A 19668-nucleotide genomic window follows, 5' to 3' on the forward strand; every position below is an offset into this window, starting at 1 on the left:
TGAAAAGGAGTGAACCCCAAATCCAGAGATTGTTGCTATTATTGTTACTATTTAAACATGGTAACATTCCAGCTGGTGCCTTCTGTGAATACTTTTTAACATTTTTAAAGTAGCTTCTCCCTCCCTTCTTCTCCCTTCCTGCCTCCCTCTCTCTTTCCCTCTTTCAGTCTTTTACAAACACACACAGACACATGGACAAATGTGCCCCAGAACAGCTACTGGTATTGCCTTGATGGCTAATCCTCTCTTCCCCCATGCCCTAACTCATTTTCAGTCATTATTCTTGCCTCTCCTGAGTCTATTAAAAAAAAAAAAACCCACCACATCATGGGGTGCCTGGGTGGTTCAGTCGGTTAAGTGTCTGCCTTTGGCTCAGGTCCTGATCCCAGGGTCCCGGGATTGAGCCCCACATCGGGCTGCCTGCTCAGTGGGGAGACTGCTTCTCCCTCTCCCACTCCCCCTGCTTGCACTCTCTCTCTCTCTGTCAAATAAATAAATACTCTTTTTTTTTAAGATTTTTTTTAGATTTTATTTATTTATTTGACAGAGAGAGACACAGCGAGAGGGAACACTAGCAGGGGGAGTGGGAGAGGGAGAAGCAGGCTTCCTGTGATGCAGGGAACCCGATGTAGTGCTCGATCCCAGGACCCTGGGATCACGACCTGAGCCGAAGGGAGATGCTTTACGACTGAGCCACCCAGACACCCCAATAAATAAAATCTTTAAAAAAAAAAAAATAAAACACCACATCTCATCAAGTTGTATATGTTAAATATGTACAGCTTTTGGTATATCAATCATACTTCAATAAAGTGGTTTTTAAAAAGCACATACTGGGCGCCTGGGTGGCTCAGTCGTTAAGCGTCTACCTTCGGCTCAGGTCATGATCCCAGGGTCCTGGGATAAAGCCCTGCATCGGGCTCCCTGCTTGGCAGGGAGCCTGCTTCTCCCTCTCCCACTCCCCCTGCTTGTGTTCCCTCTCTTGCTATGTCTCTCTCTGTCAAATAAATAAAATCTTAAAAAAAAAAAAAATGCACACAAAATTTGGGCACTGAAGATGATTCTAAAATGTTTTGAGCATTTTTTAAAAAAGATTTTATTTATTGGGCACCTGAGTGGCTCAGTTGTTAAGGGTCTGCCTTTAGCTCAGGTCATGATCCCAGGGTCCTGGAATCCAGCCCCTCATCGGGCTCCCTGCTCCGTGGGAAGCCTGCTTCTCCCTCTCCCACTCCCCCTGCTTGTGTTCCCTCTCTCACTGTCTCTCTCTCTCTATCAAATAAATAAAAATCTTAAAAAAAAAAGATTTTATTTATTTGAGAGAGAGACAGAGAGAGCACAAGCAGGGGGAGGGGCAGAGGGAGAAGAACAAGCAGACTCCCTGCTTAGCAGGGAGCCCCCAACAAGGGGATCAATCCCAGGACCCTGAGATCATGCCAGCCAAGTTAGATGCTTAACTGACTGAGCCACCCAGGCACCTCTCTTGTGAGCATTTTTATGCTAAGTGAGTACCAGTTCCAAAAACAACATTTTCTAAAGGGATTAACATGCATTTGGGTATAAAAATTGTATTGCATTTATTTATTTAATTTATTTTTTTAGAAGATTTATTCATTTGAGAGAGAGCACAACAGGGGGAGTGGCAGAGGGGGAGGAAGAAGCAGGTTCGGCTAAGCCACCCAGGTGCCCCATGTACTGCTTTTTTTTAAAAGTTTCATTATTTCATGGTCATATCTCATGTTTCTTAAATGTTCTTAATTTAAACTTCCTTGAGATGTTGTGTCATGGACAAGATTTTGCCCTTTTGCAAGTCATGTTTATTTCATGTTACTCATTTTCTATTAAATGCTTATACAGATCTAAAATAAAATATTTAGATCTGATGATAGTTCAGACTCTCTTGTTCGAGTTTGACCCAGCACTGCCCTTTAACTTTCCCCTTTTGTGTAGGCAACAGAATCTTTGAGCAGTGGCCTGTCCTTCATGCAGTTGCTGTTACTTTTTACTTCCCCCTTTTTTTTTTTTTTGAAATTTTTTTTTTTTTTAAGATTTTATTTATTTATTTGACAGAGAGAGACACAGCGCAAGAGGGAACACAAGCAGGGGGAGTGGGAGATGGAGAAGCAGGCTTCCTGCTGAGCAGGGAGCCCGATGTGGGGCTCGATCCCAGAACCCTGGGATCATGACCTGAGCCGAAGGCAGACGCTTAACGACTGAGCCACCCAGGCGCCCCGAATTTTTGAAATTTTTAATAGGAAAGAAAATAAGTAAGGGATTTTATTTTGTTTTTCTAAAGATTTTATTTATTTATTTGAGAGAGAGAGATAGTGAGAGAGAGCATGAGCAGCGGGGAGAGGGAGAAGCAGGCTCCGTGCTGAGCCGGGATCCCAACTTGGGGCTTGATCCTAGGACTCTGGGATCTTGACCTGAGCTGATGTCAGATGCTTAACTGACAGAGCCACCCGGGTGCCCCCAAGTGAGGGATTTTAAATGTTTTCTGAGATACTCCATTATATGGAGATTTTAAGATGAGATACATATCTTTGATGATCCAGTAGACCAGGGCTCCATTAGACTGCAGCCATACCCATTCATTTCTGTATTATCTTTCTCCCCAGTTTTGAGATATAACTGACATTTGACATTATGTAAGCTTAAAGTTTACAACGTAATGATAAGTTTAGTCAATATTCGTCACCTCACATAAATTTTTTTTTCTTGTGATGAGAATTTTTAAAATCTCTCTTAGCAACTTCAAATATATAATACAGTATTGTTAACTATAATCATCATGTTGTATATTATATGCCCAGAACTTATTAATCTTATAACTAGAAGTTTATCACCTTTGACCACCTTCACCCAGTTGCCCCCAATCCCCCACCCCCAGCCTCTGGCAACTACAGAATCTGGCTTCTGTTTCTAAGTTTGGTTTTTTTTTTTTAAGATTCCACTTATAAGTGAGATCCTACAGTATTTGTCTTTCACTGTTTGACTTATTTCACTTAGCATAATGCTCTCAAGGCCCATCCGTGTTGTTGCAAATGGCTGGATTTCCTTTTTATTTTTTTTTTCTATGGCTGGATGGTATTCCATGTTACATATGTGAGATAAATATATATAGTAGTTATATTTTTAATTTTTTGAGGAACCTGCATACTGTTTTCTATAGTGGCTGTATCAGTTTACATGCCCACCAACAGTGTATAAGGTTTCCTGTTTTTCCACATCCTTGGCAGCATTTGTTATCTCTTGTCTTTTCTAACAGGTATGAGGTGATATCTCACTGTGATTTTGATTTGTATTTCCGTTATGATTAGTGATGTTGAGCACGTTTCCATGTACGTGTTGGCCATCTGAATATCTTTGGAAAAATGTCTATTAAGGTCCTTTTCCCATTTTTAATCAGATTATTTAGGGGTTTTGTTACTGAGTTGTATGAGTTCCTTATATATGTTGGCTATTAATCCCCTATGTTAATACATGGTTTGCAGATATTTTCTCCCATTCCATAGATCGCCTTTTCATGTTGCTGATTGTTTCTTTTGCTGTGCACTTTTGCATTCTTACAGCCTGTCAGGTTTTTGCTTCAGACATAACGTTCAGGAAGCTACAATCTCAGTACTCCAGACACTACACTACAGTGCATGAGGAAAGCAGTATTATATATGGAATGCTTACTATGTGACAAATGATACGTGAAGTGCTGTACATGCTCTTACTCATAACCCTGTTGTACATACTCTCATTTTTCTATCTGAAGCTCAAGAGAGGTTAAGTAACTTGTTCAGGGTCACCCACCTAGAACTGGCAATGCTAGAATTCAAACCCAGGCTGTTTAGATCCAGAGTCTGTGTTCTTAAGCAGTGAGATATCCCCTGGAACCCTTTGCTGTAGTGCAGTAGGAACCTTTTTTCCTACAGATCCATAATGCTTTTTTTTTTTTTTTAAGATTTTATTTATTTATTTGACAGAGACACAGTGAGAGAGGGAACACAAGCAGGGGGAGTGGGAGAGGGAGAAGCAGGCTTCCTGGCGATGCAGGGCTCGATCCCAGGACCCTGGGATCATGACCTGAGCTGAAAGCAGACGCTTAACAACTGAGCCACCAGGCGCCCCCAGATCAATAATACTTTTTATACTAACCATCCATTTCCCTAACACTCGTGGAGGAGATACAGAGAGTGACATTCTAAGAGAGAGAACCCGAGTTGCTGGTGGTGTCAGTATATATGGACCCTGGTAGTGTGTTTGACATAGAAATGTTGACTTCTCATAGATATGTTTTGGAGGTTTGTAACTTTACAGCTGTAGGTCAAGAAGGTAGCATGGTAGTTCTGATAAAGTTGCTACTTTCTGGGTCTGTGCTGTCTGATAGAAATACAATGGGAGCCACATATATTATTTTAAATTTTTATTAGTCACATCAAAATAAGTAAAAAGAAACAAGAAGTGAATTTTAATAATTTAACTGAATATATCCAAAACATTATTTAACCAAAATATTTTACTCACGTTGTTTTGTTTTGGCTTTGGACTAAGTCTTAGAAATCCAGTGTGAACTTTATACTTAACAGCAAATCTTAGTTTGGATTAGCCACCTTTTTTTTTTTTTAAAGATTTTATTTATTTATTTATTTGAGAGGGAGGGAGGGAGACAGAGCACAAGCAGGGGGTGGACAGCAGGAGAGGGAGAAGCAGACTCCCCACTGAGCAGGGAGCCCCACATGGGGCTCCATCCCGGGACTCTAGGATCATGACCTGGGCTGAAGGCAGATGCTTAACTGACTGACCCACCCAGGCGCCCCTGAACTAGCCACGTTTCAAGTTTCAGTACCTACATGTGGCTAGTATATACAGCTACTATATTGGACAGCTCAGACCAACTAATACCTGGGAATAATTTCTGTTGTGACTTAAGTCTGGACCAACAGCACAGGCTTTCAGAAGTCTATAGGAAAAGTTGTAAATTTTGAGGGAAAAGTTTTGCCCCCACATTGTATTTCCTATTTTAAAAAATTAGACTTAAATAGTACCATTTCTCATTAGAAAAATATTTTGAGGGATATTCTTAGTAATAGTGACTTTTTCAAAGGTCACATCACTGTGTTGTACACTTTAATATTGTATGTCAACTATACTTAAAAAAAAAAAGAAGGAAATAAATAATAGCTTTCATTAGGTGATTTAGCTCTAGCAACCTTTGTGACACAGCCGTTCTCTTTCTGCTTTTTTGTAGACATCAACAAGTTTCTGTGGATGGTCCGGATTGGAGGGAGCACAGACACAGGCAAACATATTAAGGAACACGATTATTATACTCCAACTGGGGAGTTCCGTGTGGACCGTGAGGGTTCTCCAGTGCTGCTCAACTGCCTTATGTACAAGATGTGTTACTACCGCTTTGGACAGGTCTACACAGAAGCCAGTGAGTGACTCATGATAACATTAGTAATAACAGTAAGAACATTGATGCTAATACCTATAGTTTTTTTCATATGCCAGGCACTGCTGTAAGTGCTTTACATCTATTAACTTGTTTGATCCTTACAACAACCCAAACATAGATACGAATATTATTTCCATTTTATATATGAGGAATTTGAGGTACAAATAAGGTACTTACCTGCCCAAAGTCACGTAACTAGTGGCAGGGTTAGGTTAAACTCAGGCAGTCTGGCTCTAGATTCTGTGATTTTACCCATTACATTTTATTGCCTCTCAGTAAAAGGTATTGCAGTGGAGAGAGGAATGAAATGGGGATACAGTGATATAAAGGTCTTTTCATTTCTTTAAATAAATGCCTGGAGAATAATCTGATTAGGTTAAGTCTTTCCTTCTGATTTTAATTTCTTGGTATTGCATTAGGGACAATGCTTGAAGTGGATGCAGGTCTGATTTCTGATGGGTTCTTCTCTGATCCATGGAGGGGTTACTAGTGTAACACAGAGGCCTTTAGGTAGCAATCCTCGGGAATGAGGGGCTGGGAGATCAGCCCCCTGTCTTTTAGAAGAGGTAGCCTCCATGGTCTTTGTCAAACATCAGCTTGGAGAGGACTTGAGTCAGGGTAACACTTGATTTGTCCTAACTACCTGATGTCTTTTTCTGTAGGCCCTACTCTCTAAACAAACTTCAGGCTGAGAAGTAACATTCCAGTTAGTAGATGATTTACCAGATTGATTTACTCTTTCCTTAGGAAATCAGCACTGTAGAAAGAAGTGTTTCTCCTTTTTTTTGGTCCCTTCTAGAGCGTCCACCAGGCTTTGACCGTGTCCGGAATGCTGAGATTGGGAATAAAGACTTTGAACTTGATGTCCTGGAGGAAGCATATACCACAGAACATTGGCTAGTCAGGATATATAAGGTGAGTAGATGCTACACTGAGAAAGCAACTCTCATGTTTGTGGATTGGTTCTAGTGCTAAAAAATGGGCCACATATTTCTAATATAGGGACATTTCTAACGTTAGAGAAGTAGCTTACAACTCAGAATGTTACTATTTTTATTTTAGATTGTTCTTCAAGAGTAGACACCCTAGTCTGCTGTCATTTTAGTTGTGGTTACAGTGATATTTTTCCAGTTGGGGTTGTACTTGATTTTGTTGTGATTTTCAGGCCTGGAGGGGGAAGAAAAGAATGTGTGTGTGTGTGTACGTGTGTGCACGTGTATGTGCACGTGTGTACGCTACATTTTCTTCTCTCCCACTGAAGAATTTATGGCATAGAGTCACACAGAAGTGTGTTATATCTCTTACATAAGAAAAGATTGAGAACCCTTGATATATTTGGCAGGTAGATCATTTATACTGCTCCTCAGAGGTACTCCAAAAGGCTAAGCAGAGAGTAGCTAGTCTCAAACCAGTGCTCATTTAGTCACAAAGCCAAATCAGGCAGCAGACCCCAACTTAGTAAAGCTCTTCCAGCTTGACCTGATTGTAAATATTAAAATGACATCTTTATGTTGCAGGTAAAGGACCTGGATAATCGAGGCTTGTCACGGACATAAATGTTACGTCCACCTCTGATATGCTTCGCACTGAGCGTCACATTTAGGACGCTGAAGACGTTTTTTAAATATGCAGTTTATAAGAACAGAGCACGATGGGATTAGTATTGTCTGGAAGTTTTGCCCTGGGCAGTATGGGCTGGGCCAAATGGAATGATTTTTTATAATTCTGAGCAGGTTACCAAATGAAATGTCATGGCTTTACTTTGGTCAATTAAAGGGGGGACCTTTTTTTTTTCAAATGTGCCTTATTTGTTTTGACTTATGACTGATTTGAGAAAGGCAAAAATTTGTGCTGGGCTGATAGAAGGACAGAAAGTAAACCTCATCCATGCTTTTAGCTCCCTAAATGAGCCATGTGGGGGCATTCTGTCTCTCTCAAATCAGGAACACTGTCAAGGACTAGCTCACATCCCACTTGTACAAACAGTTTCGTCATTTCAAAAATTGCAGCACCTAACACAACGCCTTGCATATAGTGGGTGCTCAGTAAGCTTTTATTAAATGAATAAATGTTTGTGGATCTAGAGGAGTGCTGTTTCTGGGCAGGGAAGTCCGCTGTTTGCCATCATGTCTCTGTTTCAGTATCTCTTGTCATTAGAGGCTCTTTGCTTCTATGAGGGACAGAAGGGGACTAGCCACACCTGATGTCACCAGTATTCTTTGGGACTAGCTAGCTTTTTTGTTTTTGTTTTGTTTTTTCAGCAAGAGTAAATCAAGTGAGACTCAATCACTTGAAGTTTTGAAGACTCAAGGCAGACAGTGAAACTGTTCTCAATGGAGAAGATTAAACTCCTCCAATATTATTTATAGAATTTGATGGTCAGGTGTTTTCGAATCAGCTGAAATATAATCATACATTTCTATTTGAAATCCAGCTTTTCAGTCAGTACTCACTTATCCATGATACAGTAAACATCTCTTTGCTCATTTCCTTTAGCTTATATGCTAAAACTCTTGTGATTATTTAAGGGTGAGCTTCTTTCTCAGTCTCAGCTAGATATGTGGCCCATGTTGTTATTATATACCACTAATAAACTCAGTGACCTGGTTTTGAAGCCCTTGCCAAATAAGCTACAAATTAGAAGGGGGGCGGAATTGCTATCAGCAAGTACCCGGAGACAGTGCTAGCCTGACTGCAGTAAGGGGGAAGAGAAACTTAAAAAAATTTTAACTCAAAGCACAGTAGTTGCATCAATATTCAATGTCAGGACAAATAGCCTTATATTCAGTACAGCAGGACACTATGTATTTTACAACATAAGACATATATCAGTGATGTATGTAAACCCTAAGTCATTAAACATACAAGATAACTGTTTAGTGTTACCTGTTTAAGAAACAGGAGCAATTACATGACTTTTAGATAAGTCATAATGGTGCCCCTAAAGGGTATGCTCAGGTATTCTTGTGTACCCAGGAAACGTAACCTTCCAAACCAATTTATATACTAAGTGCTTGACCTGTGGGTGAGATTTAGATTGGTGTAAGATTTAATTTACTATATGGAAATACATTACTTGATTTATATACAGAGTTTCTCCCTAGTGGAAGAGGTTATTCTGAGCTTGTTTTTTTTAACCAATATGAGCAATACCAGGTTAAGATTGTTAGTGATCTTCCTCAGAAGCATATATGGGATAATCACTATAGTTGTTAGTCTTAATGATTTTAATTTTGTTACCTTCTAGGCTACATGAAGATATCTTTTTTAAAAATTTACTTTTCACTTTCATTGTCCTAGTGCATTTAGTGTAAGAAAAATCACATCGCTCTAAAAAAGCAACACTTTTCCACCCCCCAGAGACAACCACTTTCAACTCTGCTGATTCTCATATTACTTACCTCCATATCATTAAATAATTTGCTTTATTTTGCTATGTGTTGGTTTTTTAATTTTAGGTATCATCTGGTGACTTGGTGGTGTGGAAACTGAGGGTGTAGCTCTTTCACCAGTCTGTGATTCCCATGGACACACATATTCTTACCATCTTACGGTTCTATCATAGTTACGATTTAGATTAGATCAGTATTTCTTACCTTATGGTTTTCTACAACTAGGCCATGTGGTTACTCTTTTTTTTTTTCTGACATAGCTTTTTGGGGGAGGGTTTTGTTTTGTTTTGTTTTGTTTTTCATTTGTATTTTGTACCTGATGCTCATTTTTCCCCAAACTCTCCTTCATTTGTAACAGCATCCTTTCAATATGTTTGGACTTGTTAGGTATTCATTCTTAGAGAGGTCTTCTGTTTTGATATGTTCTAGTTTGGACTGGTTTACATTCTAGATTTGCTACCCAACCTGTTGGGTTGGTGTATCCTTTCACTGGCATATTGTGTTAATCTCCTAACTTCCTTCTTATCACCTCTACCTACCTTCCTGAGAAAAAACAGGTGGGAGATAAATTTCTTGAGATCTTGCATGTCCCTTGTCACACTCAGATGATAGGTTAGCTACATACAGAGTTCCAGGTTGGGGATAACTTTTCCTTAGAATTATTTTGAAGGTATTGGCCCATTGTTTTGTGTCTTCTAAATGTTGTTGAGAAGTGCAGTGCTATTATTTTTTTTTTTAATTTTATTTATTTATTTGAGATAGCACAAGCCAGGGGACAGAAGGAGAGGGAGAAGCAGGCTCCCCAGTAAGCAGGGAGCCTGGATCATGACCTGAGCTGAAGGCAGACTCTTGACTGAGCCACCCAGGTGCCTCTGCAGTGCTATTCTGATTCTTAATTTTTTTGTATGTGTCCATTCCTCTAACTCCCACCCCAGACCTATTAAGATCCTCTCTATCTATGTAATGTTTTGAGATTTTACCAAAATGCACTTGGAAATGGGTCATCCATTGTGCTGGGTACTTTAAACTTTTAAGTATGGAAAATCAAGTTCTTCAGTTCTGGAAAATTTTCTTTTCTTAATTGTGTATTCCCACAGCTTCTCTTTCTGAAAATGAAGTTACTTGGATGTTGGACTTACTGGGTTAGTCTCCTGATAGTCTATATTTACTTTTCTGTTTTCCACCTTTATCCTTCCTTCTGGGACATTTCCTAAACTTTTTTTTTCTAACCTGGTTTCCTTTTTTTCTGCTGTCATTATTTTTTTTTTTTTAATGTCCAAAAGCTTTTTAAAAATGTTCCTTTAATATTTTTCGTATTAAAGACCTTTTCAAATTCTTGGTTGTCTGCTCTTCTTAGAGAGTGGGGCCCAAAAAGTGGATTGGAAGATCTGTTTGGGGTTGGGCTCACTAAACGTGGGCCTCTCTCCTGTGATCTGGCTGAGCTATCATATTGTTACATAGGAACATATTTCTGTTGTTATATAATTGTTTACATAGGAAATTCCTGATATTAGTATTTTTAGGTCTTTTATATAGGTAAGATTCCCTCAAGAAGGCTTGTATATCCTCTTAGGGATACAAGGCCAGCTGGCAGATTTCTGGGAGTAAGGTGGGGCAAGCTTCAAGTTTCAGCCTTCAGTACATAAACTTAATACCTTTGTTTTCAGTAAGGTTACCAAGCCTTTAACTGTGCCTGATACTCTCCAGTTAGGATTGGGTTTACCCTCTGAAGTCTTGTACCAGCTTTGGGGAGGAGCAGTTCATTGGGTACACAAAGGAGAGAGGCGTTCCAAGGTTCTTTAGGCTTCTTACACAGTCTTTCAACCTATCCTCTTTTTAGCCCCACCTTCATCTCCACATTCAGTTACCTGAGTCACTAATCAAACTTGAGCCTTTTGGGAGTTCTGTGATATAAACCAAGTTGCTTTCCTTTCCTATTGATGGCTTTAAGATTCATCATTTAAGTTATCATTTATCTGAAATTTTTCAATTTCCAAAATTTTGTTTTTCATATTCCATTCTTGTGGGCTATTGCCTTTTACAAATTTACTATTTTTTATTATTAAATCGTTATTTTAATATTTACTATTCTAGTAAGGTTTGAGAAGGGAAGAGAGGCTTTTGTGTGCACTGATTCTCTCACATGCCATCTTTAACTGGTGTTCTGCCTGAAATCTGTATACCTTATTCTTTATTCAGGCTAAGATACCTTCATTCCACTCAGACACAGGAACGGTGCAGGCCCTCCTCTTCCTTTCTTCATATTCTTGCAGCACAGTGTGAAAATGAGAGAAAACGGAGTAAATGACCTGGAAAACTTACTTTATTACATGAAGCCTAGTGCTGACATCATGGTTAAAAACTTCTCCAGTAAGCACTCTGAAGTGCTCTGGCCTTTTTTTTTGGTCCCTGACTTTGCTTTAAAACAAATGTGTGCTTTTTTGATAATATGTACACTCATTTTACTCTCTTACTAGTATCACAATCAAGAGCTTTATACTCAAGATATGTGGCCCAATTTTAAGAACTGGAGAATTTAATGGAGATGATCTTGACTGCACCTTGAGTTCCCAGTCTAGTTCATTGTCAAAGGGGGAATACCTATAGTTTTTCCACATTATTTTGTTCTCAAGCAAGTCCCTTTCCCCAGAATTTTCTTTCCCATTTAAACTGGTTACTCTGCGTTTAAAATCTGCATCGTAAAATGAGGCAAAACAGTCCTTTGCCTCCACCTGTTTCTTACATACTAAGAATGAAAAAGCGGGTAGGACTCGGCTATGGAGGTGCTGTTCCCTCAAAAAGGTTGGGATAAGGTATGGTTTTGGAGCCTGGACACAAGACAGGGCAAAACTGGTTATCCTGACACGCTCTCATACTACAAAAAACTAGCTTGCTTCAGCTGGATGCCTTCCACCCACACTGCAGCACAGCCAGTCTTGCCAGTCTTTTTTGGGTGCTTCTCGCTCCCGCCACAAAGTTCTTTCATTTTTCACAGGATCGGTTCGCCAACAGCTGTTCCTAGCTTTTCGGCTCTGAGCTGTACCGCATTTTAAAGTTTCAGAAGCAGCATTTCTGAGTACGATTCGCACAATGCTGCCAGGCCGCTGGGCAAGGGGCTCAGAGGGCCGGGCAGGGGGGTGTGCAGGTCCAGAGCGGCGGGGAGGACACACGAGGACCCCGCAGCCCACATAGTGTGTGCCGGCGTCGGAGGGGGCTTCGGCTCCGCCCAGCAGCGCGAGGGCCGCCAGGCTGCGGGCCACGCGCCGGATACTGGCTCGCGCTTGGGCCCAGAGATCCTTCGCGCTGATGCGCTCGAAAGTTCTTAAACCTCTCCAGCCTGGATCTCCCCTCCACTCCAAACTAACCCGGGCCTGGCCGGCTAACGCACCGGGGGCAAACTCTCGGCGCCGGCAGCGCGTTGTGGCCATCCTTTAAAGCGGCGGGACGAAGGGACGCGCGCTCTCCTGCTTTACGGCAAGGGTGCGCGGGTTTGCGACAGCGTGACGCCGGCAGAGTTTTGGCGGGAAAAGCGCTGCATTTGGATTCCTGTGGTGGCGGGCAAAGGACAGCCTGGTGAGGAGGGGCGGCCGGTAGGGTGAGAAAGGAGCCTGTAGAAGGTGTTCGGGGTCTACATTAGTTGGGAGGGGCATAGCGAGAGAAAGTTATCGGTGACGAGCGAAGGGAATCGGGGAGACTCCCGCTGAGGGGGGGGCGGTTTCGGAGGGTGGAGGAGTGTGGGACCGGGTGACCCCGTTGTGGGGGGATTGGAGAGACTACCCCTTTGCCGGCTGAGGACCCCAGAGGTTTGGGCGCCGGCCGTCTAGAGTGCCTGCCAACCCTTCCTTCCGCTTCTTGGGGCAGTTTGGCCCCGCCCCAGGCTCCTCCCGGCCTTTGGGACGACGTGGGGTGGGTATTGGAGCTGAGCAAGGGGGAGGAGGGGCTGCAGGCGTCCTAGTTAAACTCTGTTCTTCTCCGCTAACTCGCAGCCCCTCGCCGGTCTCACCCCCTGCCCGTCCCCAGTCATTCCCCTCAAAGCATTTGTGCCCCCAGCTCCTCAGCAGAGCTGCTGCCTTTTCTCAGAGGCCTGAGGAAGGCAGTTTCTGCTTCGTTCTGCGTAGGAATGGGGATGGTGATTTACACCACAGAATGCCAGAATTTAGAATACTTGCTTGTGGTTTAAAGCCTTGGATAAAATACGGGTGAGGTGTAAGGGGAAACCAAACTGTTAGTTATATTGAGGGATCATGGCAGATGGTTGAAGCTTATCCTCACCCCCATCTTTTCTGGGTTCCTGCCTTTTATAGCCGTGGTCCATCGTGGAGTCATGGCAGTGCCCTTTGTGGAAGACTGGGACTTGGTGCAAACCCTGGGAGAAGGTGCCTATGGAGAGTGAGTTCGAGTCCCTTTACCCTGCCTTCACACTTGCTTTAGTTTTCTATCTGTTGTCTTGAGTACATATTTGTTGTTTTGGAATTGTTTATTCTAATACAGTGGCATCTTAGAGAACAGATCTTTGCGTTTGAAGTCTTAAGATTTTTGGGAACTAGAGCCGCACTTTTGTAAGGATTAATCCCCTCCCCCCCCCTTTTTTTTAAAAAAAACATTTTCTCTGTAAAGAGCTGGAAGAAACCTGTGAAGTCAATTTCTCCTCCCACATATTCCTTCCTGGGGTTTAAGCATAGTGGTTAAATGAGCAAATGAACGGACTCTGAGTCAGACTGCCTGGTTTCAGATCTTCACTTATCACACTGGTTTGTGTTCTTAGGCAAACTTCTTCATGTGTGCCTCTGTTTCCTCAGCTCTAAGGTGACAATAATAGTACCTACCCCTTAGAACAGTTACCACAGACATATGTAGTATGAGGTTAATAAATCTTAAGTAGTGTTACTAAAATTAAATGAATAGAGCATGTGTATATGTGATGTGGCATGGAATTACTGTTACTCCATTTTAGCTTATTTTGTCAAGTATTTATTAAATAACCTTTGGATGTACCACATAATGACTTCTTTAGAGCTTTATTCATCATACTTCACATTTCAGAAAGGAGTAGTATCTGCTGAGAACATGGCAGAAACTATTTCCTTGGTTTCTGCTGGGTAGAGAAAGTAATGAAGGTAAAATTGTTGGTTGAGTCATATTTAATCTTTTGAAGTTTTCAAAGAAATAGAATTCAGTTGTCTTCCTTTTCCTTTTTAGGGTTCAACTTGCTGTGAATAGAAGAACTGAAGAAGCAGTTGCAGTCAAGATTGTAGACATGAAGCGTGCCATAGACTGTCCAGAAAATATTAAGAAAGAGATCTGTATCAATAAAATGTTAAATCATGAGAATGTAGTGAAATTCTATGGTCACAGGAGAGAAGGCAATATCCAGTATCTATTTCTGGAGTACTGTAGTGGAGGAGAACTTTTTGACAGAATTGGTATGGAAATAAGCTTTAAGATAACTATTCTACTAAATAAGTTTCTAAATTTATTTTTTAATCTTGGGTCTGCTATTTGGTCATTGTCCATTCAGAACTGCTTATACAACAGTGAAATTGGAGTAAGTTTTCTTGTTTTTACAAGTTATGTTAACACATTAAAGCATATATGGAATCATCAAGGAAAACCTTTTCCCCAAATTGTGTATGTGATTTTGGTTAGGATTGCTGTTTTGTAGAGTTTAAGGATGATAAACTAATCTTATGGTGAAGTATCATTAGTGCAATGTATACTCACTATACAGTGATTTTTCTTTATAGACATTCCAGTTACATGAAATCATTACATACATTTACAGAGCCAAAATAATAGCATGTTATATTTTTTATTTATTTAGGTGAAATTAACTTGAGAATTTTCTAGAATTGCTTTGCCTGTATTTAGTAAATTCTGTACTTGCTACTTCAGTGTTCTATGTAGATTCAAAGGCTTGGTATTGCAGGACACTGAGAAGTACATAAGAATAATATTATGTGGATCTAAATTTATTATTTAAAGCTGTTGTGTTCATATTTAAAAACTGATTTTAGAATCTCCAGTATGTATCTCAGGAAAGAGTTCAGTGTAAAAGAAACAAAGAGGTAAAGAGGGAGATCAAAATTTAAATATTTAGTGAAATTCGTTTATATTTGCCCAGGCTTACACTTTGGCAATTACATTTCAGGGGTGGGGAAAATATTGTCAGCATTTGGAAGAAATTAGGGGAGAATTTGAAAGATACCAAATGAATGATGGGTAGTGTATGATAAGCAGAAGTTTTCAAGGTATGGCTTCCATTCTTGATTTTGATAGTAGTTTGTTGTTTCTCTCTGTAACTTTCCTGTGATGTTAATTTATTTTTGCCACATAACAGATGGGGAAATGTGAGTTATTAAATATTGTACGAGTTAGTGGACACCAGAGTCTTAATTGTTACCATAAGATTCTGTTTGCCAGAGTACCATCACAAAAGTCTAACCTTTGAATTAGGAGACTGTGGTTGATACCTTATTATGTTTACCTGGCAAACTAACTTTCATTATTAATTCTTACAGAGCCAGACATAGGCATGCCTGAACAAGATGCTCAGAGGTTTTTCCATCAACTCATGGCAGGGGTGGTAGGTACAGTTGTCTCTTTTCCTTTTGCTTAAAATTATTATGAATGAAGTAAGTTACCAAATTTTGGTATGTTTCGTTCTGTTTCTTTTTTAGGTTTATCTGCATGGTATTGGGATAACTCATAGGGATATTAAGCCAGAAAATCTCCTATTGGATGAAAGGGGTAAGTTGAGCTTTTTGTCACTACTGCCTAAATTATTTTATTTTATTTTAACTTTTTTAAAGATTTTATTTCTTAGCTAGAGAGAGAGAAAACAAGCAGGGGGAGCAGCAGGCAGAGGGAGAAGCAGGCTCCCTGCTGAGCAAGGAGCCCAATGCAGGACTCCATCCCAGGACCCTGGGATCATGACCTGAGCCAAAGGCAGCTGCTTAACTGACTGAGCCACCCAGACGTCCCTGCCTAAATTATTTTAATCCATACAAGGCAGGTTCAGAGCTTTTGCATTATTGAAATTTTAGGGCAGAAAATCTGAAAAGTCTAGGAAGTTTGAGAGACTCCATATATTTAGACTTCACAAGTCCTTCCTGATATAGTTGTGGATGAGATAGAGAAATCTAACCTAGATGCTCACTAAATGAATAGCTGTATGAATAGTCTTAAACGACTTTTCAGTGAATTAAAGTTTCTGTTGGAATACCCTGGACTTTAGCCTTATCTTGTTTTATTTAATTAGGTAGGTAGGTAGTTTGTTTCAAGTTTTTATTTAAATTCCAGTTAGTTAACATATAGTGTAATATTAGTTTCAGGAGTAGAATTTAGTGATTCATCACTTACGTATGACACCCAGTGCTCATCACAAGTGCCCTCCCTAATACCCATCATCCATTTAACCCATCCCCCTGCCCACCTCCCCTCCAGCAACCCTGTTTATTCTCTATAGTTAAGAGTCTCTTTTATGGTTTGCCTCTCCCCGCCTTCATGTTCATCTGTTTCGTTTCTTAAATTCCACATATGAGTGAAATCATATGGCATTTGTCTGACTGACTTATTTCTCTTCGCATAATACTCTCTAGCTCTATCCACCTCATTGCAAATGGCAAGATTTCATTCTTTTTTATGGCTGAATAATATTCCATTATATACCGCAACTTATTTATCCATCAGCCGGTGGACACCTGGGCTCTTTCCATAATCTGGCTATTGTTAATAATGCTGCTATCAATAACAGGGTGTATGTGTCCTTTCAAATTGGTGTTTTTGTATCCTTTGGGTAAATACCTAGTAGTGCAGTTGCTGGGTCGTAGGGTAGTTCTGTTTTTCTGTTTTAAGATTTTATCTATTTATTTATTTGAGAGAGAGCGAGCGAGTGAGAGTGTGTGGGGGGGGGGGTTGGGAGAGGGGCAAGCCGACTCCATGCTGAGCGCAGAGTCCGACTTGGGGCTTGATCTCAGGACCCTGAGATCATGACCTGAGTGGAAATCAAGAGTGGGAGGCTTAACCATCTGCACCACCCAGGAACCCCAGGGCAGTTCTATTTTTAACTTTTTGAGGAACCTTCATATTGTTTTCCAGAGTGGCTGCAACCAGTTTGCATTCCCACCAACAGTACAGGGGGATTCCCCTTTCTCTGCATCCTCACCAGTATCTGTTGTTTCCTGTGTTGTTGACCGGTGTGAGGTGATACCTCATTGTAGTTTTGATTTTCATTTCCCTGATGATGACTGATGTTGAGCACTTTTTGTGTGTCTGTTAGCCATCTGTATGTCTTTGGAAAAATGTCTATTCATATCTTCTGCCCATTTCCTAACTGGATTATTTGTTTATTGGGTGATGAGTTTGATAAGTTCTTTATAGATCTTGGATACTAACCCTTTATCAGATATGTCATTTGCAAATATCTTCTCCCATTCCAAAGGTTGCTGTTTAGTTTTGTTGATTGTTCCCTTTGCTGTGAAGAAGCTTTTTATCTTGATGAAATCCTAATAGTTCATTTTTGCTTTTGTTTCCCTTGCCTCCAGAGACGTGTCTAGTAAGAAGTTGCTACTGTCGATGTCAAAGAGGTTGCTGCCTGTGTTCCTCTCTAGGATTTTGAGGGTTTCCTATATCATGTTTAGGTCTTTCATCTATTTTTTTTTTAGATTTTATTTATTTTTTTGACACAGAGAGAGAGAGCGGGTGCACACGAACACAAGCCGGTAGAGCAGCAGGCAGAGGGAAAAGGAAAGGCAGGCTCCCCATTGAGCAGAGAGCCCGACGTGGGGCTCGATCCCAGGACCCTGGGATCATGACCTGAGCCGAAGGCAGACGCTTAATGACTGAGCCACCCAGGCGCCCCCTCTAGTTTCATTCTTTTGCATGTTGCTCTCCAGTTTTCCCAACACCATTTGTTGAAGAGACTGTCTTTTTTCCATTGGACATTCTTTCCTGCTTTGTCGAAGATGAGTTGACCATAGAGTTGAGGGTCCATTTCTGGGCTCTCTATTCTGTTCCATTGATCTCTGTGTCTGTTTTTGTGCGAGTACCATACTGTCTTGATGATGACAGCTTTGTAATAGAGCTTGAAGTCCGGAATTGTGATGCCACCAGCTTTGCTTTTCTTTTTCAACATTCCTCTGGCTATTCGGGGTCTTTTCTGGTTCCATACAAATTTTAGGATTATTTGTTCCATTTCTTTGAAAAAAGTGGATGGTACTTTCATAGGGATTGCATTAAATGTGTAGATTTCTCTAGGTAGCATTGACATCTTCACAATATTTGTTCTTCCAATCCATGAGCATGGAACGTTTTTCCATTTCTTTGTGTCTTCCTCAATTTCTTTCATGAGTATTCTATAGTTTTCTGAGTACAGATCCTTTGCCTCTTTGGTTAGATTTATTCCTAGGTATCTTATGGTTTTGGGTGCAATTGTAAATGGGATCGACTCCTTAATTTCTCTTTCTTCTGTCTTGTTGTTGGTGTATAGGAATGCCACTGATTTCTGTGCATTGGTTTTATATCCTGCCACTTGACTGAATTCCTGTATGAGTTCTAGCAGTTTTGGGGTGGAGTCTTTTGGGTTTTCCACATAAAGTATCATATCATCTGCAAGGAGTGAGAGTTTGACTTCTTTGCTGATTTGGATGCCTTTTATTTCTTTTTGTTGTCTGATTGCTGTGGCTAGGACGTCTAGTACTATGTTGAATAGCAGTGGTGATAGTGGACATCCCTGCCATGTTCCTGACCTTAGGGGGAAAGCTCTCAGTTTTTCCCCATTGAAAATGATATTCCCTGTGGGTTTTTCATAGATGGCTTTTATGATATTGAGGTATGTACACTCTATCCCTGCACTCTGAAGAGTTTTGATCAAGAAAGGATGCTGTACTTTGTCAAATGCTTTTTCTGCATCTATTGAGAGGCTTATATGGTTCTTGTTTTTTCTTTTATTAATGTATTGTGTCACATTGATTGATTTGCGGATATTGAACCAACCTTGCAGCCCAGGGATAAATCCCACTTGGTCGTGGTGAATAATCCTTTTAATATACTGTTGGTTCCTATTGGCTAGTATTCTGGTGAGAATTTTTGCATCCATGTTCATCAGGGATATTGGTCTGTAATTCTCCTTTTTGATGAGGTCTTTGTCTGATTTTGGGATCAAGATAATGCTGGCCTCATAAAATGAGTTTGGAAGTTTTCCTTCCATTTCTATTTTTTGGAACAGTTTCAGAAGAATAGGTATTAATTCTTCTTTAAATGTGTGGTAGAATTTCCCTGGGAAGCCATCTGGCCCTGGGCTTCTGTTTCTGGGAGATTTTTGATGACTGCTTCAATTTCCTTAGTGGTTTAGTGGTTATGGGTCTGTTCAGGTTTTCTGTTTCTTCCTGGTTCAGTTTTGGTAGTTGATACCTAGGAATGCATCCATTTCTTCCAGATTATCTAATTTGCTGGTATATAGTTGCTCATAATATGTTCTTATAATTGTTTGTATTTCTTTGGTGTTGGTTGTGATCTCTCCTCTTTCATTCATGATTTTATTTATTTGGGTCATTTCTCTTTTCTTTTTGGTAAGTCTGGCCAGAGGCTTATCAATCTTACTAATTCTTTCAAAGAACCAGCTCCTAGTTTTGTTGATCTGTTCTACTGTTCTTTTGGTTTCTATTTCATTGATTTCTGCTCTGATCTTTATGATTTCTCTTCTCTTCCTGGGTTTAGGCTTTATTTGCTGTTCTTTCTCCAGCTCCTTTAGGTGTAGGGTTAGGTTGTGTACTTGAGACCTTTATTGTTTCTTGAGAAAGGCTTGTATTGCTATATACTTTCCTCTTAGGA

General features: G+C 40.4%; 2 protein-coding genes across 3 annotated transcripts in view; both read left to right on the top strand.

Moving 5' to 3' along the window:
* Positions 1-9623, top strand: part of STT3A (STT3 oligosaccharyltransferase complex catalytic subunit A) — a 32341-nt gene extending 22718 nt beyond the window's left edge. For both annotated transcript variants that reach the window (XM_032426319.1, XM_032426320.1), the window contains 3 exons: positions 5237-5425; positions 6246-6361; positions 6964-9623. In XM_032426319.1, coding sequence (XP_032282210.1) covers positions 5237-5425; positions 6246-6361; positions 6964-7002 — 344 coding nt within the window. In that variant the 3' untranslated portion in view covers positions 7003-9623. The remainder of the gene's footprint in view (positions 1-5236; positions 5426-6245; positions 6362-6963) is intronic.
* A 2726-nt stretch (positions 9624-12349) lies between these two features.
* CHEK1 (checkpoint kinase 1) overlaps positions 12350-19668 on the top strand; it is a 31592-nt gene continuing 24273 nt past the window's right edge. The window contains exons 1-5 of the mRNA XM_032426315.1: positions 12350-12411; positions 13143-13227; positions 14038-14261; positions 15357-15421; positions 15516-15585. Coding sequence (XP_032282206.1) covers positions 13163-13227; positions 14038-14261; positions 15357-15421; positions 15516-15585 — 424 coding nt within the window. The 5' untranslated portion in view covers positions 12350-12411; positions 13143-13162. The remainder of the gene's footprint in view (positions 12412-13142; positions 13228-14037; positions 14262-15356; positions 15422-15515; positions 15586-19668) is intronic.

This window comes from Phoca vitulina, unplaced genomic scaffold (assembly GCF_004348235.1).
Source record: "Phoca vitulina isolate PV1807 unplaced genomic scaffold, GSC_HSeal_1.0 scaffold34, whole genome shotgun sequence".
Taxonomy (NCBI): Eukaryota; Metazoa; Chordata; class Mammalia; order Carnivora; family Phocidae; genus Phoca; species Phoca vitulina.